This window comes from Salvia hispanica, chromosome 1, assembly GCF_029641045.1.
Source record: "Salvia hispanica isolate PSC_SH4W2 chromosome 1, Shi_PSC_v1, whole genome shotgun sequence".
NCBI lineage: Eukaryota > Viridiplantae > Streptophyta > Magnoliopsida > Lamiales > Lamiaceae > Salvia > Salvia hispanica.
Genome location: NC_142692.1, coordinates 9,761,425 through 9,788,945, shown reverse-complemented (window position 1 = coordinate 9,788,945; position 27,521 = coordinate 9,761,425). Strand labels below are relative to the sequence as shown.

Below are 27,521 nucleotides of genomic sequence, written 5' to 3'. Positions count from 1 at the left end.
TGGGTATAATATAGGGTTGTGATAAATTGCTAACTAGTTAGGACTTCCGAATTAAGATTAATTCTTAGCCATTAGATTAGAAGATTTAGGGGTTGAAATAATGTCAAATGAGTTATATTTTAAATATAAATAAATAGTAAATAAACTTTAAGGGTATTGATATGTGTTTAAAACTAACTACTATTTTCTTTATTTTCAAAATCATCTCAAAGCTTTAAATTTCCGTAATTCTCTCCATTTAATTTTTTTTTTTTGCAAAAAATATATCAAATTAGAGGTAATTTATGAGGATTCTAACGAGACCTCAATTGCATATGTTCTGACGACGTTCGAATGATGAAATTTGATACTTAATTTTTATTTCAGTTTTTCGTAGATGTTGATAAAGAGTAGTCCTTTTTTTTTGTTAACAAATGCATCAAAAAATTTCAATATAATGCATGTAAAATATCAATAAAAATGCATTGATATTTTCGTATACTTGTGCTGAAATACTCATGTCATTGTGTTAATATTTGTAATACACTGTTGATATTAAAAAACCATGAAAATGATAATATGATAACAAAATAACGATCTTACACATTTGTTGATATTTTGTCTACAAATTTATAAGATCTAATCTTATTCACTCATCTTAAAATCTAAGGACGTAGATTTAGTCTTAGTTTTGAATTATAATAGTGTGAGCAATAAAAGTGGACCCAATATATATACTAATTTTTAAAAACGATCACACACTGTCAATACTTATAAAATATTAACACAAAAGAAAATGAAGTGTACAGTATAACTATCCTCTAATTAAGAATATAAGATGATATCATATTGCTACTTTTCAATTTTTCATGGAAAGTTACTCAACTAATTTATTTATTAGAAGAAAATACACGTAATTAGGAACTAAAAGAATTCAGGATTTCGCTAATCTACAGATTGCTGACATTAACGAACTCTTCAACCTTGCCCAAGTTGTCCACTCACCATTTCACCTTCATTTTGCTTTGGTAAACAATCATTTAACACCATTTTCCTTCAATCAAAATATACTAGAACTACAAGATTTGGTGAAACCTAGCTCCTCTCAACCAACCAAAACCCTTCAATAACTACACAAACCCTTTTATTCAGATGCTATTCCTTACAATTTTGAGTTTTCATCTGTAAGTTTTTGTTTCCTCTTCGACTTCTATCCGTTTTCGCCATTTGGACTTTGTGATGAAGAATTATTGCTTTGAATATAAGTTTCAATTTGGTTAATTTGGTCCGACTTTGGAAAGAAAAGAACAATTATTCTTAACTATAGTTTTCTTTTGAACATTGTAAAGTGTTTAAGTTGAATAGGGAAGGAAGAAGTTCATTACATTGGAAATGGAAAAAATGGCTCTGATTGATGTTGGGTGTTGATTTTCATCAAATTATTCCCCCAAATGTAGTGTATTTAATTTCGGCACTTCATGAACTCTGTATGCATGTATCATTTGTTATCATTATTATTATTGGTTAAAAAACTATGACCATGGATTCTAAATTATGTGCTTGATTGCTTGTCTCGTGTGTGTGTGTTTTGGCATTTCTATAGGTTTGACAATAAGTCTACTGAATCATGTCAAGACCAATACTGCTTGTCTGTCTGTTGTTGATACTGATTATTACATCCCAATTTTAATGGAGACAGCAATTGGTAAGTGACATGGATACGAATCCGGCGGAGTCTCAGAAGCAACAACAGATCTCAAAAAGGGAACAAGGTGTGAAAGAAAAGGTAATTATTGCTTCCTCTAATCCACATGCATGGGTTAGCAGTGTTAAGAAGTTATAATGACTTTATATATGTATACCATGTCTTTGAGATTATATGTATTACACATACATATTTGCTTTTGAGGTTATATAAAATCGTCATATATATCTGCTTCCGATGGTGGATTATAGTTCCTGTCACGTGTTGCATAACCATTGAGTTGAAAATGTGTATTATATCTACTAGTATTAATTAAGCAATGTAGCAGTTTCCTTATTGCTATTTTCAACTGTTTCAATCTACTCCTATATCTGTGTTAAACTTTAATCAGCTTGTACTCTTTCCTAATGTGCATTTGGTGTATTCAATGTATATGTATATCACCATCCACTTGTTTTCGAATTGAAATTGGAACACAACTACAGCAGAAAACATCTGAACACAATTAATGAGAAATGAATTTCCTAAAGATTCTTTTCCTTTTTTGAAAGGGTTTATCGTAACACTTTTGTAAGATAGCCCTAAGGATGGTTGGGTACTTAATTACGTATTTCTATGCTCTATTCTCAACAATGAGGGTAATGGTGTATATCATAACTACAAGAGCTTATTTCATCCTCTTCCCAGGAAGAGGCGAAATGCACATGACAGCTGCCTGCTCCAGCTACCATCTATGATGATCCATTCGAGATTTGTTTAAGTGCTGTAGTGCACATTCTACTTGCTCTATCCTCCCAAGGATTTTATACGATTAACGCTGGACCATGAAGAACCATCAATTTCAACTAATATTCACATATCATCCTGTTAGATTTATCAACTGCCACTACTTAGAGAACCATCTCATGTCAGCAAATTTAACTCATCCTCTTTCCCACTACTTAGAGAAGTGACCTAAGAAAAATATGTAGACTGCAGGTGTTGTACTAAAAACATGTAGTTTGTTGTTGTAACCTTGGGGAGTAAAAATAAACGAAAGAGTTCATATGTTCAAACTTGGTTGTCACTTGTCGAAATTTGAGTTTTAAACCCAGCCATCTTTCCAAAGCCCTCTAATTCTACCACTGAGAGGTCTGGGCATTATTTTTCCAAGGAATATCAGCCTCGAAACATGAGAGAAACTACCAAAATCTGGCCAGCCTCTTGTATTGGAGCCAGGGCATCTTCATAGCGAACATGTAGTTCGCTAAGAAGTGAGAAAATAGACCTTGAAAATGAAAGGGTGCCCTACCTTCCTTTTTCCTTATGTGCTAGCTATTAGGAAAATGGCCTTTTTCTACACTATAGGTGGTGGCACTACATAAATGACATATTAAGGTTATGATTAGAAGACTTAAGTCCAAATAATATGTTTTGATCCTACATTTTCCTGAAAATACTTGTTGATCCTACACATTAGGTTAGTAATAGTTACCTTCTGGTCCCAAATAATATGTTTTGATCCATAATGAACATATCCATAAAAAAAATTAACTGTCAACTGCAGTTTGACTATATTAGTGAGTTAATTATCATTCTAATTAGAAAGATAATAAAATACTTAATTTATAAAAAATACTTAATTTATAAAAAATACTTAAATTAGCTAATTAGAATAATAATTAACTCACTAATATGGCTGATTTGGACCAAAAGCTAACACGCTTAATGTATATGACCAAAAAGTTTTTTTGGGAAAATATAGAGGAACAATTTTGGACTTCACTCTAATTAGTATAAATTTTCTTTCCCTTTGGTCTAAGTTCTATGTTGTGTGTGTAGTGACTAACTTTTCTTATATTCTCTGACTGGCCTCTGTATCCCCAGCTTTGAGCACGGGAGCTAATGCAGCTTCAACTTAGAGTCAGTTGAGCCAAATCTAGTCGATGTGTGTTATCTGAAGACCAACTTAATCAAGTTTAGATTTCCCTAAAATGTTCCCTCCTTAACTTAATCAAGCTTAGATTTTTCAGCTCAGATCGACTTCATTGTTGTCGTTCAGATAGCCTAATTGTAGGAGCTTGATTATAGACTTGTATTTCAGGGATTCTCCTATTATCCTTGAAGGCTTGAATATGTCTCTTAGAAAGAGTGTGTGAACATTTACAATTTTTTCAATCAATATGGTCAGAAATTCCTTCAAATTTCCATGAGCAGATACCGCCTGGAATAAACATAAGTGACATGAGCAGATTGTGTGTTCAAGGTAGGAGAAGAACACCTTACCCTTCTTGCAGATGAGAGTATTTTTCATATTTCAGTGATTTAAGGTCCAGTTTTGAAACCTGTGGACGAGCGTGACAAAGAAAACAGGTACACCTGTTACCCATATATATAGAAGGTTCAAATTCAATAGGACACACATTTTATTAGTAAAGATATTAGGATAAATTTTTACAAATATGGGACTTGGGTTTACTTACATTTGCAGCAAGTTAGACATGGGGGATATGAGGATATCTATGTTCCAGCTTGAGAGGAAAATTAATAAAGATAAAGGATTCAAATATTTATACACTACTCAATTAATTAGCAGTAGGGGCTTGATTATATGACATTATAGGATATATGACTGAAGAGATTTTCAAATTACTTCCTTGAATAGGTGTATAAGAAAGTTTATGAATATAAAAGTTCTCCTATCAGTATACACAAAAATTTTTAGGTTGTCCTGTCGAGTTGACGATTGTAAACTTGGTAAACATGAGTCACTGGCTTAGGGAAATTGTTTCAAGACCTATCACAATCTTGATTGGAAAGACTGGAATCAAACACAACCGTTAAATAACTAAATGTATTAGGGGCGGAATGTAAAATACTAGGTTGTCTGAGATTTGAGATCATATTAACTCAAGAATTGTGGAGTTCAAATCTCTAGAGTTGCATCTTGATTATTTCTTACTGAACCTCAATAGCTCAAAGGTTGACATAGTTTAGTTACTTACCCCCCCCGACAAAGCTTGTGAATTATGAGAATTCCCACAATTTGTTTATTTTAATACATTGAAACATTCTTAATTTTTAACTAATTTTATGAGTAATTTGTAAAATAATACAGAGTGAACTGTAAATTTGGAATCTAGTGGATGCATGATGTGTATTAGCTGTATTTCATGAAATTAAATTGCATCAGAAATTTCTGGACCAAAGTTTTAATTTATTTGAATTAATTTTTTTGAAACTATTTATTTCTTATTGCCATTTTTCCACCTTAGGCGAATTTTATGCAAATTAGTAAAATAATATAGTAAGAAAGGAGAAGATAATAGAATAATGAGAAAAGAGAGAGAAATAAGAATAAATAGAAATTGTTAAATTTATCTTTGAAATAGAAATGAGGAAAATAAAAAAAAAAATAGATAATATTATGAAAAAAATGGAAAGTACATTAAATGAAATTTGCAGTTTAATAAAAAGTGGAAAAGTACATTAAATGAAACTTGCAGTTCAATAATATATGCAATCTGTCAAATGGTCAATGTTACTCTGGCAGCCAATTCCATATACGGCATCCTCATTACTACTGAAAAATTAGGGATTTATTTGGGTTTGTGAGTGGTCATTCTTGATTCAAACATAGTTCACCATTGCAGCCCCCTCAAAACGATTTTCCAATCCCGAGATGTCTGAACCCCAGTTCCCTCCCAACACGGAACCCGCCCCCACCGACCCGGCTCCAAACCACACTCCTGCTAGCGTCAAGTTGGAGCCTCTGCCGCGGTTCATGCCGGACAGGGTGTATAATCCGGAGCCCATCTCGTATTTCATCCCCGACGCGGAGCCCGCGCCTCGTGCTGCGCGGCGGAGGGATCGGGAGGAGAGGCCCAGCTGGCTTCCGGAGAACTGGACGTTTGAGTTGAGAAGGCGCAATTCTGGAGCCACAGCTGGACAGACTGATCGAGTAGGTTTTCTTTTTATTTATTCCTTGTCTGAAGATTCCTTTTTTTGTTATCAATTTATTGTTTGTGTTGGTTTGAGCGAGAAAGGTGCTATCTTATGCGGTGTTGGTCCTATCTTTAGATTGTTTTATTTGTAGGAGGTTTACAATTGACTGTATTGCATTTCTTGTTTTTTTATGTATTTTTATTTCCAGTATTTAGTCGCAGTCCTTTTACACAGTGGACCAGATTTTAGGGGTTTTAGGAGTTAGGTTGTGGACACATTAAGCCTAGTGAATATTAGATCGAAACTTGAGATTACAAAATAGATCAATGCCAATAGATCAACACCAAACTTATTGTAGTTGCTGGTTGTTTATGTGTTGAGTTTAAACTTAAGAGTACAAAATACTAGATTAATACCAATAGATTAAGACCAAACTCGTTGGAATTTCTGGCTGTTTAATCTGATGTCACACCAAGAAAACTCTTCCCATAATTTAGACAGTGAAAATGTGTCATTTCAAGTAAAATCTTGATGCCAATTTTAATTATGAGTAGTTTCCTATTTGGGATGACTTATCGTAATTGTTACTATAACATAAACTAGCCATCAATCTTTGATCACATTTTTTAAATGCTGCAGTCATTTTGTACTGTTAATTTTCTTGATTATTTTTTGCGGTTGGTTCATAATGTAGCAGACACGTGGTATGGCATAGACACTTCGAATAATTTATTCTCTTTCCTTTCCTGAGAACATACATGCCGCTGTAGTATTTCTGGCTTCAAACAATGTTTCTTCTTGTCTACGTGCATATCCTTACTTTGGTTGCTGGCATTTTTCTAACCTGGATCCCAAAGTTTGTCGCATAATGTGTTCTTAACCTGGAATTCTCAGTTTGTCCTGTAATTTGTATTAATAGAAGTATTTTTTCTAGCATCGAGTGATTTTTGTTTAATGAAGGAAGACATTTAAATTTGATTCAGGATTCAGTTAAGCATTGAGGAGAAAGTTCTTCTTTCTTCTAGTTGGTAGAAGGATGAGTTTTGAGCTTGTCAGCAGTGAAAACTCTACTTATGTTTGTTATTGTTGTTATTGATTTAAACAAGGATAACGGAGATAGAAAAACTCTGGTTTCTTATCTCTCCCCACTATGATTGCTATAACTGTCATGTTGGTGATTGGCTTGCATAATCATTCTTTACATTCGCTTTTAATTTTTAAAGAAGCTAACCAAATGTTCTGGTTACTGGTTAGGATTGTTTTACTTAGTTGACGGTTGACCTTATATTGGCAACTTCATTGGAAAGCTTATTTCCTTGCTAAGTTGCTCTTGCCTCTCGATCAGAATGCTAAGCCCAAATTTAGAAGTTCGAAAAACTAAAATTAGAAAGAAGCGTTAGAGTAAGTAGATGAGCTGAAGAAATATAATGACGTGACCCTTGGAAGCTCACAACGAACTTGCGGCACCTCTCCAAACAATTTGCCCCTTGTTGTTTACATGGCTCGCAATAGTTGTTGAAAAGAGGATCTGCCGTGGCACCCCACGACTTGCAACATGCATAACACGGACACACTTCGAAAGACAGATGGAATTTGGGTTAATTCGTCGTGAGCATGAGATGGAGAATAGAACGAATGACGCTAGGTATAGATGCGAAATTTTGTACGATAATCAAGCAATTAAATCGAAAACGATCACTTTGCTACAAGAATTCGAATTAGGAACATTCAAGAGTAACAACTCGTGGAATAAATTGATTTTTTTTCATTATCAAAAGCTTCTCCATTCAAGTCGAAAGCTACACGCCTTTTATAGGCAAAAGAATGGAATACGAAACCTAACATATCCTCCTAACGAGTTAATAAATAAATTGTAATACAATTTCTTATCCTAATCTGCAATACCTATCCATACAAATTGCCCCTTGTTGTTTACATGGCTTGCGATAGTTGTTGTGAAGGGGATCCGTCATAGAACCCCACAAATTGCATAATGCATAACACGAACCCACTTGGAAAGACGGATGAAATATGTGTTGATTCACCGTGAACATGAGATGGAGAATGGAATGACTAACGTAGGTATAAATACGAAATTCTATATGTTAAGTCAATAAACTAAATCAAAAAGGTGTACTTTATTATAAGAATTCGTATTAGGAACATTCAAGGGTAGCAAGTCATGGAACAAATCGATCTTTTCATTAATCAAAAGCTTCTCTATCCAATTCGAAACCTACACTCCTTTTATAGGCAAAACGAACATGAAAGCTAAGAAATCCTCCTAATGAGATAAATACTAGTAATAAATAAATAATTGTAAGATAATTCATAATCTTCAACACCTCTCCGAACAAAATACCCCTAGTTGTTTACATTGCTCACAATAGTTGTTGTAAAGGGGATCCTTCATGGCACCCCTCGGCTTGCAACATGCATAATAACACAATCACACTTTGAAAGATGGATGAAATTTGGATGGATTCGTTGTGAACATGAGATGGAGAATGGAATGAGTGACGCCAGGTATAGATGCGAAATTCTATATGGTAAGTCAATATCTAAATCGAAATCGAGCATTTTGCTACAAGAATACGAATTAGGAACATTCAAGAGTAATCATGTAATAAATCAATCTTTTCATTAATAAAAAATCTTCCCCATTCAATTTGAAAGCTACACGCCTTTTATAGGCAAAACAATGGAATACGAAACCTAACAAATACTCCTAGTGAGATAAATACTACTCCCTCCGTCCCAACTAAGTTGAGTCAAAACTTTTGGGCACAAAGATTAAGAAATTGTGTTGAAAAGTATGAGAGATGAATAAAATATGAAAGATAAAGAAGAGTAAAGTAGGTGATAAAATAAAGTAAGAGTGATTGGATGTTTTGTTTTTAGTCAAAAAAAGAAATGACTCAACTTAGTTGGGACATCCCAAAGAGGAATACGACTAACTTAGTTGGGACGGAGGGAGTAGTAAATAAATAATTTAAGATACTAATCCTAATCTGCAAAGAATTGTACTTACCAAATGAATAAAATAATAAATACTGAATCTTTGAACAATAACCTCATCTTTTCAATACTTATCACCATAACTTTTGACATTATCTCCAATTTATATGGCAAGACACCTAGCATGAACTCATCTCCAACTTCGTTAATTCGTTTTAGCATTAAACCATCGATAGCCATGAAGAATTTTCGATCTGTTTCTTCGCTTCTTCATGTTCAGCCAACTCAAGGCCTTGGCCCATTCCATTTGGCATTCATGAATTGGGCCGACGTGAGGCTTGATCAAGCCCGTGTCTTATTAAGTAGATTTTCCTTTTGTGATTGTGAGCTGTTTGAAGATTGAGCACATAAACTGTATCATTTATAAGATGTTATTATGTAAGTGTTTTGAAACCATAACCATCCATATTCATTCTAACTCTTTCTGGCATTGAAAATGGTAGACAAAACCGTCTAGCCACACTTGGCCCTCTTTAATTACATGCGTCGGTCATCTCTCGTGTTTTATTTGAGACATTTGCTTTTAAGGCACTTTTTTAGTGTCTTCGAGTTTTGTCAACTCCTTCATTGTTGCGTCTTTTTCTTCCATCTCCCATAAAAATTGGCATTGAAACTTTAGTGTGATGAAATAGTATACTCATGAAAGTATGAAACACTGAACATATATTTTTTGGTAGGCAATTTATCTTATTGATGAATTCTCGATGATTCCGAAATTGCACTCTCATAAATTTGATGGGCCTATAAATCCATTCTTCGGACTTGCCATTAATTATTTGGTGAACAAATATTATACAAATGGTGTTCGCTGATGATTGATTCCATAGAAGGATAGTATAATACCGTCTTATGAACTCATCAAAGAGTGGTTTTCAAATATACCATCCTTAATTTCGAATACTTTACATATAAGTTGTGTAAAATGGTTTGTTTTGCGGTTAACGAACTTTCCAGATGATAGAATATTATTTATATACTGGCTGATACTGTTTGACATGAAATGGAGTTTGAGTTATGAATTATTGGCTATAGCTGCCAAAAATTTTCATGCAGCTTAAGGGATATGGAAGAAAATTATATATTGCCCTTCTCTAGGAAAGAAAAACAAGTTCATCATTTTCGGAAAAATAGAGGCATGAATTTATTTCTAGAATAACTCCCAAAAACAGTCCCTGATCACCTTTAGCTTTCCTTTTCTCAAATAATGACTCATATTCAGATATGGTCCTTTGGGAATTGTTTTTTCCATTCTGCATTTATAATCATCCATGTGCAAAGCTATGTTGTTTTGTTTATTTGGTGGAATTGATCAATCGCAAACATGTGTTGTTTGTTTTTCTCTTAAATGCATTTTTGTGCAAAGCTAGGTATATGTTTTGCATTTTTGTGCAAAGTTGGGTATATATGTTGCATTTTTGTGCAAAGTTGGGTATATATGTTGCATTTTTGTGCAAAGCTATGTTGTTTTGTTTATTTGGTGGATCCGATCAGTCGCAAACATGTGTTGTTTGTTTTCTCTAAAAGGCCTTTGTCTAGGAAGTGTGCTTGTGTATATATTTTGCATTTTCTGCTATGGGACAAGAAAATATATATGTATATGTTTTTTCTGCCTATAAAATAAGCTCACGAGTAATATAATCATGCAACAGTATGACATGCTGCTAGAAAAAAAATGCACAGAAGTTAATAGCTTAACTATGATGACAAGGTTTGCTTAAGGAAACCATTCTAAACAAAGGCTACTTGTATTATATGCTTCTTATCTTCCTTTGTATTTATATTTGACTTGTGCAAAATCGGCATGATGCAATGATTAGTTTATTGCTGTACTTCATTTGTGTTCAATTCATCTATATCTATACATGGAAATGACATTTACATTGATCCTGAATTTTGAAGTATTACATCGAACCAACGGGCAAACACAGATTCCGTTCGAAGCTTGAGGTGCTTCACTTTCTGGAAACAGGAAGTACTAGACCAAAGAGAAAGGCACCTTCTGCAACTGAGACTACGGTAAGTAGAAATTATTCATTGATTTTAGTATCACCAATGGCGCTGTTGAATTCTTTTTCCAGGTTTTTCTTCTTCCTGATATTTTTATGCTTATTGCGTCTGCAGCCTTCAACGACTCCTGCAAGCGAAACACAAAGCAGGGCCAGCGCGATACGGAAGAAATCCGAGGCCGTTGTTTCTGATAATACACAGCCACCACCACATGATGTCAACAGCGCGCAGGCAGATAATGCCCAACCGATATGAAGTGAACAGATATGGTAAGGCCAAGCGCAGGCATGATAGTGTTTATGCACCTCTCCTGGGGTCTCTAATGGAAAGCGCTTGTCTTTTTGTTACCATAATTCTTCATAGATTCTGGTTGTAGACATTTTACTTGTTGCTTATGTAGGATTCAAACATTATTGTGCGTGAGTTCTCTTGTGGAATGTTAAGAGAATTCTTTTGTATTTGAAATTATTTTTGGAAGCCCTCTTGAAGATAGAGATGGTATAAATGCAGTTTCCTTGTAAAAGTAGGAACCTTTGTAGAATACTTTGCTCCAATTGGTGTAGTGCATGAGGTTGCTCCAGATTTGGACATGGGATTATTTTGGTAGCATTGTAGGTTTCCCTAGTCATCAAGAAAAAGTAACATCAGCAGGAGTTTTAAGAACTTCAAAGTTTTAGTTAAATCAGTTCTCACTTTCTTAATTCAGTGTGTAGTGTGCAGCATGTAAGGGTAGTGCATGTATTGTGTGTGTATAGTGCGTGTTTGTGTATGTATGCGTGTGGAATGTGCAGTGCGTGTGTGTGCAATGTTTATATAATGTGTGAAGGTGTCCAATATATTTAGAATTCCAAATATCTACGTTGGATATGAAATTCAAATGGTAGAATTGAGAGGAATTAGAATTATAATTTAATTCTATGTCCAAATATTTTGTGATATTAGATACTACTATTAGATTTGAAATTGAAGACAAAGATTCTATTTCCACAACCCGTATCAAATGGGAGAAAAAATTCCATGGACTAAATATACTAAGGTGGAAATATTATATGGCGTGTCCTACCACTAATATATTGTCAAATATATTAGTGGCAATATATTAGTGGTAGGACCACGTCATAAGATTTCCAAATATATTAGTGGTAGGACACACCATATAATATTTCCACCTTATATACCTAGATCATGAAATTTTTTTCTCATCAAATGGAACCTTATTGAATTTGTTAGCTTAATTTATTGTTAGGTAGTCAAAGTCAAATGAGTTACTTTCCCTGGCCCATAATAGGAGTCACATTTTGTGTAGACACGAATTTTAGAAAAATGTAGAGAATAGTGGGTTGAAAAAATTAGTAAAATATGAGGTCTATTTTTTAATATTAATTTTATAATAGAATGTGAGTGAAGTGAGTTAGTGGAATGTGAAATCTACTTACTATTTATGGTAAAAGTGAAATATGACACTTATTATTGGATGGACCGAAATGACAAAAGTGTGACTCTTATTATGGGATCTAGGGGTATATTTCATAAAATAAATCTATCATACTATTTGGATCATTTTTTAAATTTGTAGCTCTACTCTTTTATCAAGCACAAGATTGAGTATGCTTAAACCTTGGAGTTGATACATGAGCTCCACTGTAAATTCATAAATTTATTCCTTTCATCAAAATTCTCTCATTTATAGCTTAATCCAAAGGATATTAAATATATCACACACCGATATCTTGAATGTCAAATTCTAGAGATTAAATCCTATACATGGAAATCTGTTGGATTTTAACAAAAGAAATTCAAAATGTGTTGACATGGCATTTTTATTGCAAAAATTTAAATTTAAAATCAACAATAATAAAAAGAATAATTATTATACCCATCATCTACTTCAATTATTAAAGAAAAAAGATATATCAGTTAGGGATGTCAATTCAACCCGAAACCCGTGGGCCGGTCCGAACAACCCGATAAAATGAGCGAGTTAGGGTTGTAATTTTATTAATCGAATATAAAACGGGCTAAACGGATTGACCCGAATGGGTTGACGGGTTAAAAGGGTTGGCCTGAACGGGTTGCGGGTCGGCCCGATGGGTTGCAACTTTTTATTAAAAATGATTAAGTTTTAGGGTTTTTTTTATATTTTTGAATCTTCAATCTTTCTACATAATCATTATACGTTTACACCGTCCCATCATCTGCCACTAGTGTCTTACCACCACCAAAGCCAATCAAGACAAAATTAAGAAATAACTCATCAAAATCTTAATATATTTATAATTATAATAATGATTCATGTAAGATATGATTTTTAATTTTCACAAAGAATTAGTTACTAACAATGTCATAATGACACGAACACAAGCTTTAATTTATGTTGTTGTTGATCGAGATGAAATGCTTCTTTCCAAGTATTATTGTAGAATACTAGTATGAAAATATGAAGATTTTATATGATTCTAACTAAAAAGAAAATGTTATCTAAAATTTTAAAATCATTTATAGAAGAAAATTTTGATACAAGAAATTATTTTCGAAAGCTTTTAGGCCCAAATAGCCCGATGGGTTAGCCCAAAACCCGGCGGTTTAGGGTTATGGTTGAAAATTTATAACCCAAAAAATCCATAACCTGAATAGCCCGCACCCAAATAACCCGACAACCCGAATAGATTGACCCGAACCCGAACGGGTTAGCCCAATTGGCATCCCTAATATCAGTATTAAAAGTCAAGATGGCATCATATTCCTACTTTTCATGGAAAATTATTCAACTAATTTGTAGTTAAATAAAAAAAAATTGGACTTAAAAAATGTAATTATGCATTTTTAACGTTCTCTCATCCCCGTAGAAACCATACTATATTTTGCTTCTCCTAATCTGCTGAGTGCTGCTGACATTAACGAACTCTTCAACCTTCCTCACTTTGTCCATTTACCATCATAACTTCCATCCGTTTGCTCTGGCTCCCAGTTTTCACCTTAACGCTGAAACAATCATTTAACACCATTTTCCTTCAATCAAAATATAACACTACAAGATTTTCAATCAAGCGAACCCTTCAATAACTTCTGATTCGCCCCTTTTTATTCTGATGCCGTTGGTTACAATTTTGAGTTTTCATCTGTAAGTTTTTGTTTCCTCTTTTCGCCATTTGGACTTTGTAATGAACAATGTTACTGCTTTGAATATAAGTTTCAATTTGGGTAATTTGGTCCGACTTTGGAAAGAAAAGAACAATTACTCTTAACTATAGCTTTCTTTTGAACATTGTAAAGTGTTTAAGTTGAATAGGGAAGGAAGAAGTTCATCACAATACAAATTGAAAAAATGGCTCATCTTAATGTTGGGTGCTGATTATCATCAAAATTGTTTACCCAGATTTAGTGTATTTAATTTAGGCATATCATTTGCTATCATGATTATTATTGGTTAAAAAACTATAATGCTGTCTCGCTTCTTAATTTTGTGCTTGCTTGCTTGTTTGATTGTTGTGTGTGTGTTTTGGCATTTCTATAGGTTTTGGGAAAGACAATAGGTCTACTGGAATCATGTCAAGACCAATGCTGCTTGTCTGTCTGTTGTTGATACTGGTTATTACATCCCAATTTGAATGGAGACAGCAATTGGTAAGTGACATGGCTACGAATCCGGCGGAGTCTCAGAAGCAACAACAGATCTCAAAAAGGGAACAAGGTGCGAAAGAAAAGGTAATTGTAGCTTCCTCTAATCCGCATGCATTGATTCGAAACATGAAAGGAACTACCAAAATTGAGCCAGGGCATCTTCATAGAGAACATGTAGTTCATGTCTCACTAAAAAGTGAGAAAATAGACCTTGAGAATGAAAGAGTGCTCTACCTGCAATTTTCCTAATGTGCTAGCCACTAGGAAAAGGGCCTCTTCTCCAGTATAGGTGGTGGCAATACATAAATGACTGGCCTCTGTACCCCAGCTTTGAGCACGGTAGCTAATGCAGCTCCAACTTAGAGTCAGTCGAGCCAAATCGAGTCGATGTGTGTTAGCTCAAGCCCAACTTAATCAAGCTTAGATTTCCCTAAAAAAAGTTCCCTCCTCAACTTAATCAAGGTTAGATTTTTCAGCTCAAGATCAACTTCATTGTTGTCGTTCAGATAGCCTAATTGTAGGAGCTTGATTATAGACTCTCAGTATAAAAGTTCCTGTTGAGTTGATGATTGTAAACTCGACAAACTTGAGTCACTTGCTTAGAGAAATAGTTTAAGGCCTAATCTCAATTTTGATTAGAAACTGGAATCAAGCATACCGTTAAACTGTGTAAACAACTAAACGTTTTAGTCTTTACGGGTGTGTAAATAACTAAACATATTAGGGGCGGAATGTTTAATAATAGGCTGTACGAGGATTGAGATCATATTAAGTAAAGGATTGTGGAGTTCGAATCTTGGGAGTTGCAACCTGATTAATTAAGTTCAAGTTTTCTTGCCGAACCTCTATAGCTTAGTGGTTTGCATATTTAGTTAATCCTCACGTACTCTAGTCACTCTACCTCTCCTAAGTTTTTCAACAAATGAAGTAAGGTTCTAAACTCTCCACTTAGTTGCAGCTTAAAAAAATTAGCATCTCATATTATGTAATGAGCTTACTTACAACTTGAGTAGCTTGATCTTTATGCTCTATTGTGTGTGCTAAACAATGCAAAGATGATTACTGCAATAGCCCACTAATAATTAGCCTAGATAGATAAAAAACCCATAATTTACTAAGATGGATCAGAACTATGGGATATTCGAAGGCCCTTGATAAGTGCTATAATTTGATCTATATGCTTGATTCATACCCATCTGTAAGGGTAGGATTGGAGAAATTCTAGTGACGACTGAACTAAGATCTTGGTTCATAAATTATGAATCACAACTTCAGAAACATTGTATTGTGAAGTATGAACCTCATATCTGCCAAGCAATCTACCAAAACTGGTTGCAGTAGCACGGTGAGGCGAGAGCCACTGCATTTACTGATCAAGTACATTTCCTTGTTTATGCTAATGCTGATAGAGTTGGTTTGATGTTGGTGTTGCAGATAATCTTGTCACAGGAAAAGAGCATCCAGAAACTGAATGAGGTTGTCAAGAGTCTTAGGGAACAACTGCAGCAGTGCCGCAGCATTAAGGAAACGACGACGCTGAATGCCACATTAAGCTCCTTAGCTGAAAGTGTTATTGAACTTGAGCGCCAACAAATTCTAGAGGACTGAACTCAACCTCTTGACTCTTCTTTCTTTACATAATGCTTGTGTAACATTTCTTTTCTTTTTTGTGTAGGAGTTTTTCTTCAAGTCCAAAATTACATTATTCTAAACAAAATAGTAGACCTCTTTTGCTGTTATAATTTTTTAAGGCAAAAACTTGGGTGCATTCATCTCAATTATGGTTTATTAACCATAATCAAACTTTAATTAGGTCAGATGCATTAGAGAGTATGTATGTGTCGTTTTTTGAAATGTGGAACAGAAGTTTCCCATACATACATGATTTTTGGCAACCAAAGCAAGGCTAGTTTATTGTTGCAGCAAAAAAAAGGCGATTCCGTCGCCTTGCGGCCTCCACACTCCGGCCCGACATCATGTGAGAGGATTCAATCAGGGTATGCAGTAGCCTGTTTAGGGGAGGCCTTAACCCACTGGCTGCCAGAAACCTATCTTCCAAGGCCTCACACTTATGCGATGAAAGCAACTACACAACAGCAGTGGGATTTGAACCATCTGCCCCTCCGTTGCCAACTGCACTGCCCCTGCGGGCAAAGGCTAGTTTATTGTGTTTAGGACTACTAGTACGACTTAAAATTAGTTTCTTGTTAGTCATGAATGGGGTTCTAGTTATTCAACATACATATATAATGGTAGTTTAGTCAAAATTTTAGATAAAAATAAGACGATTGAGTAATACGATAGTTGGATCGTGGGAGAAATGATTAATCCATATTCCAAATATTGGGTGATAGGATTAAAATAAAATCTACCCATTCATTTACTTTCCGGCATCATTAACATTATGGAGAACTTATATATTTAAGGATATCAAAAATATTACTCCATGAATTCAAACTACTGTATAGGATATTTATTTAAATAATAAGTATTTTTAAATAAAAATATCTCATTTCAATGTTTCGATTTGATATAAAATTATGTGACAAGGATGATTATAGTAGGACTCCATAATACAGAGAGGAACATGAATATTGGAAGTCAGTTCAGTTTGATGTGATATGACGAAGAAGAGTTGGAACAATCTATAAACGATGTGATCGAACATTACTAAGGTTAGTTGAAGTAAGACCATCATACTTATTTTGAGTATTTATTGATGAAAATTAAAGACAGTACTATCTCTGCATTTACCATCATATTTAACTACCACATTCAATATGTATTCAGGCTGGGTTGCTTGAAATATCAATAAAGTTTATAAATTTTTATATTTTTTATAATTTTTAATATAAATACTTTTTCACTATGTCTATATACAGAGAGAGAACTACATTGCACGATTATCATTCAAGGTCCATATTCTTTATAAATATCATCCGTATCTGGATATTGATATAATATCATTAGAACTATTTTGCATTTTTTAAGACTTTTTTTTTTTTACCAAAATACACATCTACTATCATCCAATCAATATGTAATTTGAGCCACATCAATATATTTGAGCCAGAATTTTTTGTCAGAACATTTTATTATTCTCAAAAGTGAAATGGTAGGTTCTAAATGGTTATGTAAACAATGACTATTTTCCAATAAAATCAACTTTATACCCTTTTTAAAATACATAGATGTGTTTTAAATATATGTCTAACTTACACCCAGCTCTATGCATTGATGGAACTCCGGCTCAACCCCTATTTAGTTTCAAATTTGTTCGTACGTTATTCATCGTTGCCTATATTCCTCCAAACAAAACAAAGTGTTCATGATTCAATAAATTTTCAACCAGACAATTCATACCAGCAAAAAAGTGGTTCACATTTTGATTGTCTTTGATACATACCTAACTATTATAGCTCGATAAATAGGCTCATAAGCTCTTCCATTTCTATTTTGATTTTTGAGGATCAACAAATAGTCCCATAATTCCATTAGATCAGTAGCATGAGTAGTTATTTCTTCGTTAAGAAAAAAGTGAGCAAAAAATTTCATGCTCCAGGTGTGTTTGAGGAGATATTATACTCCCTTCATCCCATAACAGATGTCACACTTTCCTTTTTAGTTTGTCCAACAAAAGAGTCACATTTTCTCTTTTGGAAAAAGTTCTCTCTCACATCAATTATAAAATTATATTTTCTCTCACCACTTAACACACAAAATAACATCTTCTAAAATCACGTGTCATCTCCCAAGTGTGACATCTACTATGGGACGGAGGGAGTACCTTCTTTCATTTTGAGAAGGTATCTTTACCTCTTCTTGATAGAAAAGCTAAAAAATTTGTCATTTTGTTTGTCTTTTTAATTTACCTACTTTTCTTAAAGTCCATTACTTTTTAAGAAGGTATAATAACCTTTTTTAGAAGATAAATGAGAAATATATCTTCTCAATATACCTTTCCCCCTTAGAGATGCTCTAAGAGCATCCACAATAGGTAGAGCCCTCCCAAAAATTCCTCTTGTCACATCATCACAGCCCTCCCAAAAGCCCTCTAATTTAATTCATTTTAATTGTTGATGTTTATTAAATATTAAAAAAGATGAAGTGCAATGAGTTGTATATATATAGTAGAAATAAAAAAAAATTAAAAATTAAAAATTCGGGACGGCTCGGCAGTCAGCGTGCAATAGGCGTCGTCCCGCTCTCGGCCATGCCCTTCATCTCAGTGGTCTCAGACTCCTCGAGACGGCTCAACATCGCAATAGGAGCCCGACTGCTGTCCCCGCACGGCGGTGGGAAGGCTCCCAGCTCCCTACGGTGAATGCTCTAAGACACTGTCAAAGTTCATGACTTTTACGACCAAATTTTAAATTTATAGGGAAGTTCATTGTTTGATAGTAATTCATGATATTAACAACCAATTGCCTTATCATATATGATAGAAATTCATGGGTTCCATCCTAAAACCAAGGACAATTATAATTTACTTTTTTTAGTTTCAATTGTCAACACCCCTCCCTCAAACCCTTCAAGGTGAACCTTGGAGGGGTTGGACTTTTTCTAATCGATTGGATCACTTGGCCCAATTTTTTTCAGTCGGTTGGACCACTTGGCCCAAATTTTAAGTCCAGATATACTGCTGGTTAGTCATTTTTTTTGGTTTTGGCCCAGATATACTGTTGGGTCAGTTAAATTCAGCTCACAATTGGTGACCCACTCTGATACCATGATAGAAATCAATGGGTTCCATCCTAAAACCAATTGGTGATAGTAGGAGGGGCCCATAAAACTTATATATAATATACTAGTTTCAGTTTTCTCTTGACACCGATGTGAGACAGTTATAATTTAATTTTTTTAGTTTCAATTGCCAATAATATTATGTACAAACTCAACTGACTTTTTTTAATTGACAATATTTTCGTTAGTAAAGAATTTCCCCCCTTGTGCATGAATATAGGAAGGCCGACTCTATATCCCACTCTTAAGTCTTAACCAAAGTAAAGAGAAAGAATGCACCCTATTCCCTCATAGTCATAGAAGATATTAATTGTTGGATGATTGTTTCTTCTAAGTTGTGTCAAAACGATAGAGGAAGAGGAGGAATTGAGGGGTTACAATCTGTCGATACATAGTTTTCCCATTATTAATTTCCAATCTGATGGCAGTTACGCAATCAATGTTTATTATTTGAATCGCTTCCCACACAGGTGCCATAACTATTAATTATGTTAACCAACTAATTTCACCAACATTAATTACGCACATCTATTTACTTCAATTAATTTTCACACTCTCAAACCTCACAATTAAATTTTAATACCTTCTTTTCTTCAATTCAACTTCCACGTTTATTTCTCAGAACTGTTCACCAATATGTACTCTACTCGTATGCATTGTCAATTCTTGATTTAAATAAGGCTTGTTACCAATATATCGATGCTCTCTCTCTCTCTATATATATACAGCTAGTAAAGCTTTAACCACAACAACATTTTCAAATATACATATATATTATCAAGAAAATTAATCTTCCAGCGCCTGATTTAATCCCAAATTGCATGCAGTTCAATTCTCTAGTACAAGGTATATAAAAAAATCTTGAATTGTGATCATTTTCTTCTTAAAAAATTCAATCATGCAAGTGGATTGAATGAATTGCTGCCTCCTGGTTTTTATTATTAAGAGTTTTCATATTTATTTTAGGTGCTGCAGAGATGAAGAAGTGTGATGGGGAGAGTCCAAAACTTGAGTTGAAACTGAACTTGTCCCCTCCAGGGGAACACCGACAAGTGGTGTCCCCGGAGATATCGCCCCAGAGCTCGTGTGTGTCGCGGGAGACGAGCCCGGAGGCGATGTCGATGATGTTGGTGGGATGCCCTCGTTGCCTAATGTATGTTATGCTGTTTCAGGACCACCCCAAGTGCCCCAAGTGTAAGAGTACTGTTTTGCTCAATATCACACTCACCACCTGACGCCAACTCACACCCCCTAATTAACACCTCTATCTATTTATTTCTTTTCTTCTTTAAAAAAAATCAGTCTCATCTTTGCTTCATGTATAAGATGTAGAAAGGAGGAATGAATTGAATATGGGGTGCTTTTGTATTTCACTACTTGAGTTGTGTCTATGCTTCTATTTCTATATCATACTAGCAAATTCTATTCTATACAACTATACAAGCTAGTGTATTGTCATTGAAGAAAAGAAACAGAAAAAGTATAAAGAAAAGAAAAATATATTTTTGATTGACTAAATTTGTGGAGCTCCAAAGATGACTTAGTGGCAATTCAATCAGAATGTATTTTGGTTTTCATATATTATGTTTTATATGGTCGTAGTGAACCACTAAATATGCATCATTCAGATTTAATTTTCCAACAATATTTTATAAAGAAGAGGATGGCACAATATCATGGAATCTCAATTTTTTGAAGTCTGGTGATTATTGAACATGTTAAAATAAATTAAAATTTCCACATATTTTGAGTCATGCATTCTATTATACTGTTAACTACGGTGAGGCACGTCCACATTTTAATTAATTCATGAGAACAATTTGAACAACGGATTTAGCTTTGACTGGAGTACTGAAAGTTCAGCAGCTGCCTGGACATTGCCGACAGTATGAAACATTTTTTCTATTAAAAGAGGCTTGCAAGTTCCCATATTTAATTTCTCACTAAGGCCTACTGTATACTTGAAACACAAAAGCTATAACTCAGAGAAGTCTCAAGCCTGCAAGCGAACAAGGAACATTATCATTCATACTCAATTAATTTAAAGACCATCGTCTCCCAATATTGTTTATTTTATATATTCAACAAATCGTTGGTCTCCACCTTATTGATGATGGAATACAGATACAGCTTAAATTTCAATGCCTTCGAATAGTAAGATATTTTGGGGGAGAAAGGGGAAGCCGGAAAGGAAAGCAGGCTCTCAATATACTCAGAATCAAGAACATCCAAAACAAGCTTGTAATGACTGAAAACCAACGCAAGATGGAAATTAGATTAAGATATCAACCATCATGCAGATGCAGCAACCTGACCAAATAGGCTCTTGCGTATCTGCAAACAAATTCAAGGTTATGTGAGAGAACTGAAAATGGTTAAATCATATTCCTAATAAATACTACTCCATCTCCATGGAACAAGAACCACCCCCAAGGTTAAAGTTGGACATCAGTAGAGAACAACGTTTATAGACCTTTACATGCCCTTAATTCCTACTGCATTACTAGCACATGTATGAATTCAGAAACAAAAATTCATGTACATTTGGTAGGTCTCTCATGATATCAAGTTGAAATACATTTTTTAGTAAAACAAATCTTTACAACTGGAGTGAGCAAGTTACTGTATAGAATTTTAATACTACGCTCTGACAATCAAGAAAGAGATTTCCTGAAAGTAAATATGATCTCTAATTTATACATAATTTACAATCCTGAGTATATAGATTGCTACAACAGATAGAAAGAGAAATAAGGTTATCTCATAGAAAATGAATATGGAGTACCTCTGGTAGCTTTTTCCGGAATACAACCTCCAGTCTAGCATCAAGGGAGTTCTCAAACACAATTTTCCCATCTCTAGAAGCCAAAACTACGCCTCCAGAACTAAAACAGAACATAGAAAACAGAATTACATTTGAGGTTGCTACTATTTTAAAAAATGTCAATTACTTGAACAGCTCATATACTACACGCTTAAGAACAAGCAGGAAAGAAACATGACTAAGCAATTGCAGCCTGAAGTTTGCTTAGCTGCAGCATCAGCATAAATTCTTCACATGTTATTGTTACAACAGTATGTAGTAGTTTGATAGTTCTTAGATTTACCAGAAACGATCATGAGCATTTTGATGAGAAGGAGCAGGTGGAAGGTGGACTTGGTCAATAACAATCTCAGGAGAATGAACGTTTGCCTTATTGGCATATTCCTCCTTTGCTGTGTCAAGGATGGACTCCACATACTGCAAGTCATCTTTACGACAGCGCAATAACACAGATGGCTCTTTCAGCCTCAGCAAACCCTGTAATGCAACAATACACGTTAGAGCAATGGCAGATGCAAGAGTGTTGAAAATTTGTTCAAGAATCAGGTAAATAATTCAGGGTTCAGATATAAACTAATTGAAACTTGATTCCATAGTTGGAGTTTCTGTCGGATAGAAACAGCATGTGGAAATTCAAGACTATATAGGAAAAGAATGGCTATCCAATTATTCAAAAAGCAGATTACAAAAATATGAATATTGCGCTTTGGCTTTCAAACATTCACATTCATTACTCATAAACATGATCTGCATAACAGGATTAAATAGTTGCAGCACCTGCTACTAGAATAGTTTTGTAAGACTTCAGGATTATGCACAACCTACTAAAGAATGGCTAATAGTCATGAAGTAGATTACTAAATTGAATATTGCACTTTGCTTCCACACAGATTCACATTTATAGCTCGTGTAAACAAGATCTATGTAACAGGACTTTGCAACACTCTGCAATATAATGAGGAATAAGCTCGCCCAACCTGAACAACGAGATCCTTGAGGAGTAGCTCGTAGTTTTGCTGGTCAACACCAATGTTCAAAAGCTCCTTCGATGCAGACTCCTTCATGGAATTGACTAGATCATCCTGAGCCTGAAGAACCTTGAGCCGAGAAGCATTCAGTTGCATAGAGTACTCACTGCGAGTACCAAAAACGAGCAGAAATTTTATCTCTGTGCATCTACAAGACTATAAAATGCGGCCATATATAATACCAGCAGTAGAATACTTCAAAACTCTCAACCAACCATCTTAAGCATAATATTAATATAAGAAACGATTACACGCAATACTCAATTTAGATTTGTAATTTGCTTGGAGAATGGATCATTCAATTACTCTCTACATAGTAGGAGTAAGACATTAATCTAAAATAATGAGCTCACATCTTCTTCCGAACTTGGACTTGTTTGTCTTTGCGCTCATACTCTTGTCTGATCTTCTTCTTCTCGGCTTCTACCAGCTGCAACTTCTCAATATTGAATTCCTACAGAATCAACAAAATAAAATCAACCTACAATGGCAGAAAAATTGATAAAAAAACTAAGCCAGTCTGATGAGAAAAATCGGTGCGTACTTCCTCGGCAGAGACGGAGATCTCGTTGGCCTTCTCCTCCGCTTCTTGGCGGATGAAGCAGACCATCTGCTGGATCTGCTTGGATACATCGGCGTCGTTCATCTTTGGATGCGGATGGGGTTGATGATTTGAGTCGGATTGGAGAATGGTGAAGTAGGGATCGCGGGATGGCAGAGGATTAAATTTTAGATGATGGTGATTGTGACGGTGACAGATAATTGATCAATTATTCAGTAAAAAATTCATGTGATGCACGATGCTGTTTTTGCTAATATATGGAGTCATATTTTATTTTTTGCGTATAAGTCCTATATGACCAAAGATATTTCATATTTCAAAATGTCTAAATTAGACATGCTTTCAGGAACCGCTGGTTCTGAAAAAAACTGTCGGTTTTCCGACAGTTTGAACTGTCGATTTCCCGGCGGTTTTTCGCGGTCCGATGCGATTTCACGGTTTTTCGATAATTTTTTGCGGTTCTGGCACGGTTTTGGTTTTGGATTTTTTGAACCTAAATCGATCCGTGATTCAAAATGTTACGATTCCATTTTAATGTCGTTGTTTCTGTTCTAAATCGTAACCGGCGGTTTCGATATCACAGTTAACTGCTGGTTCACTAAACCTTGGAGGCTTGGACTATCTCTAGGTACTCTAAAGCTTCAAATAGAAAAGGAGAGTCTATTTATCTTAAATCAACAAGGCTTGAGATGCTAAAACAAATAAACCATCTATTCTAGCTTACACGAACTTGTAAGGTAAAAGAAGAAGCAATCATTGAAATACATGCCTAAAAATTAAGTGTAGGGCTCCTCGCTCCACCAGTGGCACAATTCATGTTATACCGATTATTAAGCAATGTAATACTCCTAGTAAAGTAGAATTACCTAATCAAACATCTTTCATATGAGAAATTGAGATCTTTGTCCACATTTAAAATTGCTGTATTGTTCCCTGAAATAGAATAGGAAGCAAGGCAGTAACCAAAATTTAAAATCAGTCTCAGAAAAATAGCTCTTGTCAGTTAATTAAAAGGGCAGCTTACTACAGTGTAGTACTTGTTATGAAATTGATCCGGTTGAAAAACAATGAAACAGTATATGAAGCAAGCAAGATTTATGTGGTTCGGTTGTAAAACATACGTCCACGAGCAAAAGAGATGATGAGACGATTACAAAATAGTACTCTCTCCGTCCCCGCTTAAGAGTCACACTTTTACCGGGCACGAGTTTTAAGAAATGTAAAGAAAAGTTGGTTGAAAAAGTTAGTGGAATGTAGGACCCATTTTTTAATATTGGTTTTATAATAAAATGTGAATGAATTGAGTTAGTGGAATGTGAGACCTATTTACTATTTACGGTAAAAATGAAGTGTGACTCTTAATTGGGAACGAACCGAAATGAAAAAAGTGTGACTCTTAATCGGGGACGGAGGGAGTACATAGGATCACTCAAGAACTTCTTCCAGTAGCAACATTTCACCTCTAATCTAATTCACTCACATAATTAATCAAGTGAAGAATACAAACTACTCTCTCTTTTTTTATGAACAAAACGTGTAATGTGTGTTAGCCACTGTTTTGGATCCCTTTTTATATGGTTCCTTCTCACTCCGAGCTTTAGATGATGCACACTTCTTAAAATCCTCAAAAGAATGGCTTGATCCCAAAAATCCGTTGCCTCAAGCTGTTAAGTGTTAACTCAGCTTTAAAAACTTCCTTTTAATCTCAACCCTTAACCTCTCTTTTAATGCCTCAACGGTTCAGATCGATGTATGGTTTCTCTTGTAGCAATGATGAAAATAAAGCTTAATGGATCAAGAAAACGTACAATTGCCTACATACACGGATGAAGAGATGGATTTGTATTGATTTGATGCACTCGGATTGGAGTGAATCACAAACAAACTCTTTGCTAGCTCTAGATTACAAGTATGAAGAACATTCATCTCACAAGGATGATTTATCTATGAATCTACTCAAAAGAACACCACTTCTTTCTTGGATCAAAATCTCTTTATTAAATTAAATTATTATTTGCATGAAATAAGAAATAGAATATTTATAAAAATAAATACTCCCTCCGTCCACGAAAATTTGTCCCAGTTTTCCATTTCCGTCTGTCCCCCAAAATTTATCCCATTTCACTTTTACCATTTTTGATAGTGGACCTCATATTCCACTAACTCATTCCTACTCACATTTTATTATAAAACTAATACTTTAAAAGTAGGACCCACAATCCACTAACTTTTTCAACTCACTTTCCATTACATTTGTTAAAACCCGTGTCCGATCAAACCGGGACGAATTTTCGTGGTCGGAGGGAGTAACAAATAATCTATTCAGTGACTTTAGTCGGCCAAAAGATATTAAAAAAAAACATACTATTTGATTATATCATTTCCGTGAGCTATCTCAATTCTCAAATCAACTCTTCTTATTTCACAAAATGAAAAATGTTACTAGATGATATAATAATTATAATAAAACATTCTTGATTACCACAACCAAGATAATGGAGTAGCAAAATATTATTGATTGAAAAAGGAAAAAGATAGATAATGATAATTGATAATCGTTATTGATTGCAGATTCTCCCTAGAGTAAAAAGATCACGACACATAAAGCGCATTAAATATACGATACATAACAACAGTCCACAAGTATCTCAATAGATAGTGTCCAAAATCTTTTATGAAATGGTAAATGAAGAAAATTAATCTTTAAATCATGCAATTGTTAAATTTTCTTCTTTATCGGTGTGGGTGAACAAACACACACAAGTATACATACATAATTAGAAACCAAAACCAGTAAAAAAAGTTGAAGCAAATCCGGAGAAATTATGAAACGCCCAGATCGGGACACCTAATTTAGTGCGTGTAAATTTAATTCACATATAGAGATTAAATTGGAATAAAAAATGAAATAGTAGAATTCGATAATTAAGTTACGGTATCGTAGTTAATAAAAAGTTAGAGAATGTGATGAGTAAATTGAACAGTGGAAGGAGGAAAATTTGTTGATAATTATTTCCTTCAATAGTTGAGTCATTTCATTTTCTATATTTATTTTAGAAAAATTATAATAAATACTTAAATGAAGGCGGTAGTAGAAAAAAAATACTAATAGAGGCAATGTTAAAAATCCTGGATTCGAAAAAGGAACACATAAGTTGGAATGGAGAAAAAAAAAATTATTTACGTAACTATCCATATTATAGGAATAGATTACTTTCTTATTTTATTATAATTAAACGAAAAACAGAAATTTAATAACTGAAAATAAGATTACTTTTCGTATCTACCCCAAACACGTAAATATAATATTTGAAATTTAATAACTGAATATAAGATTACTTTTCCATAGATATATCTAAAATATTTAGTATTTAGCGTTGGATACAAAATAAATTGAAAAAAAAAACTATAATTTCCATTTTCAGCATTCAAAATTCTGGAATCTCAAATTTTCTGCAAAATAAAAATATGGCAATCGTTTGTACATGTAATCACGGCGATTAGCGAAGCCACGTTGAGAGACCCCCAGCAAAATATGGAGGATATTCTATGGAGTAGATCAAGGACAGAAGTTCAAATATATATAATTAAAATTTTTAATTATTTTAATTTAAAAATTACTTGCTTATACGTAGATGAAACAGGTTTTAATTTTAGTTTTAATTAATTTTAATTTTTAAATTAAAAATAATTTAGTCTCATATTGCAGATATCGATTTTTAAAAAAATTAGTAAAATAAAAAAAGGTAAAGTATAAAAGTGATTAAAAAAATGGATAGTATGAGAGATAATGAGAAAAGGTGGACATAATAATGTAGTTTGAGAGAAATTTACCATTTTTGGATAAGATTATTTTGTGAATATTGAAACAGAAAAATTAGATTATTTTTAATAGATTGATGTCGTATTATCTTTATTCCCAATAAAGTATTTATTTGATCATTTGTTCAGCACTTATCTTAAATTTCGAAATTTTAGATTAAAGATTTCTACAAAAATAATTGAAAATATTTCAATCATTATTATACATTAAAATTATTATAATACAGTACTCCCTTTGTTATAAGAAAGATAATTTGAGGATTATATGAGTTTTAATACATACTTACT

The 27,521-nt window shown here is 34.0% G+C and overlaps 3 protein-coding genes across 5 annotated transcripts; 2 read left to right on the top strand and 1 right to left on the bottom strand.

The window, feature by feature from the left end:
• The first annotated feature begins 931 nt into the window (after positions 1 to 931).
• On the top strand, positions 932 to 11,231 carry LOC125222066 (methyl-CpG-binding domain-containing protein 5-like). Of its 3 annotated transcripts, none has more exons than XM_048124480.2 (6): positions 932 to 1,163; positions 1,679 to 1,765; positions 3,881 to 4,036; positions 5,317 to 5,624; positions 10,526 to 10,642; positions 10,748 to 11,231. In XM_048124480.2, the coding sequence occupies exons 4-6, from the start codon at positions 5,346 to 5,348 to the stop codon at positions 10,886 to 10,888; spliced, it is 537 nt and encodes a 178-aa protein (XP_047980437.1). In that variant the 5' UTR covers positions 932 to 1,163; positions 1,679 to 1,765; positions 3,881 to 4,036; positions 5,317 to 5,345; the 3' UTR covers positions 10,889 to 11,231. The 3 variants fall into 3 exon arrangements, with proteins under 3 accessions (XP_047980437.1, XP_088918689.1, XP_047980436.1); XM_089062563.1 differs by having other exon boundaries at positions 2,372 to 4,036; XM_048124479.2 differs by lacking the exon at positions 3,881 to 4,036.
• Positions 11,232 to 13,491: 2,260 nt separating this feature from the next.
• On the top strand, positions 13,492 to 15,996 carry LOC125224220 (uncharacterized). The gene is made up of 3 exons (XM_048127583.1): positions 13,492 to 13,754; positions 14,148 to 14,338; positions 15,689 to 15,996. The coding sequence occupies exons 2-3, from the start codon at positions 14,180 to 14,182 to the stop codon at positions 15,860 to 15,862; spliced, it is 333 nt and encodes a 110-aa protein (XP_047983540.1). The 5' UTR covers positions 13,492 to 13,754; positions 14,148 to 14,179; the 3' UTR covers positions 15,863 to 15,996.
• A 5,001-nt stretch (positions 15,997 to 20,997) lies between these two features.
• LOC125218295 (V-type proton ATPase subunit E-like) lies at positions 20,998 to 23,630 on the bottom strand. Its single transcript, XM_048119930.2, has 6 exons — positions 23,394 to 23,630; positions 23,203 to 23,303; positions 22,799 to 22,955; positions 22,105 to 22,298; positions 21,783 to 21,882; positions 20,998 to 21,331 (listed from the first exon to the last, which is right to left on the bottom strand). The coding sequence occupies exons 1-6, from the start codon at positions 23,493 to 23,495 to the stop codon at positions 21,290 to 21,292; spliced, it is 696 nt and encodes a 231-aa protein (XP_047975887.1). The 5' UTR covers positions 23,496 to 23,630; the 3' UTR covers positions 20,998 to 21,289.
• Between the last annotated feature and the right edge of the window lie 3,891 nt (positions 23,631 to 27,521).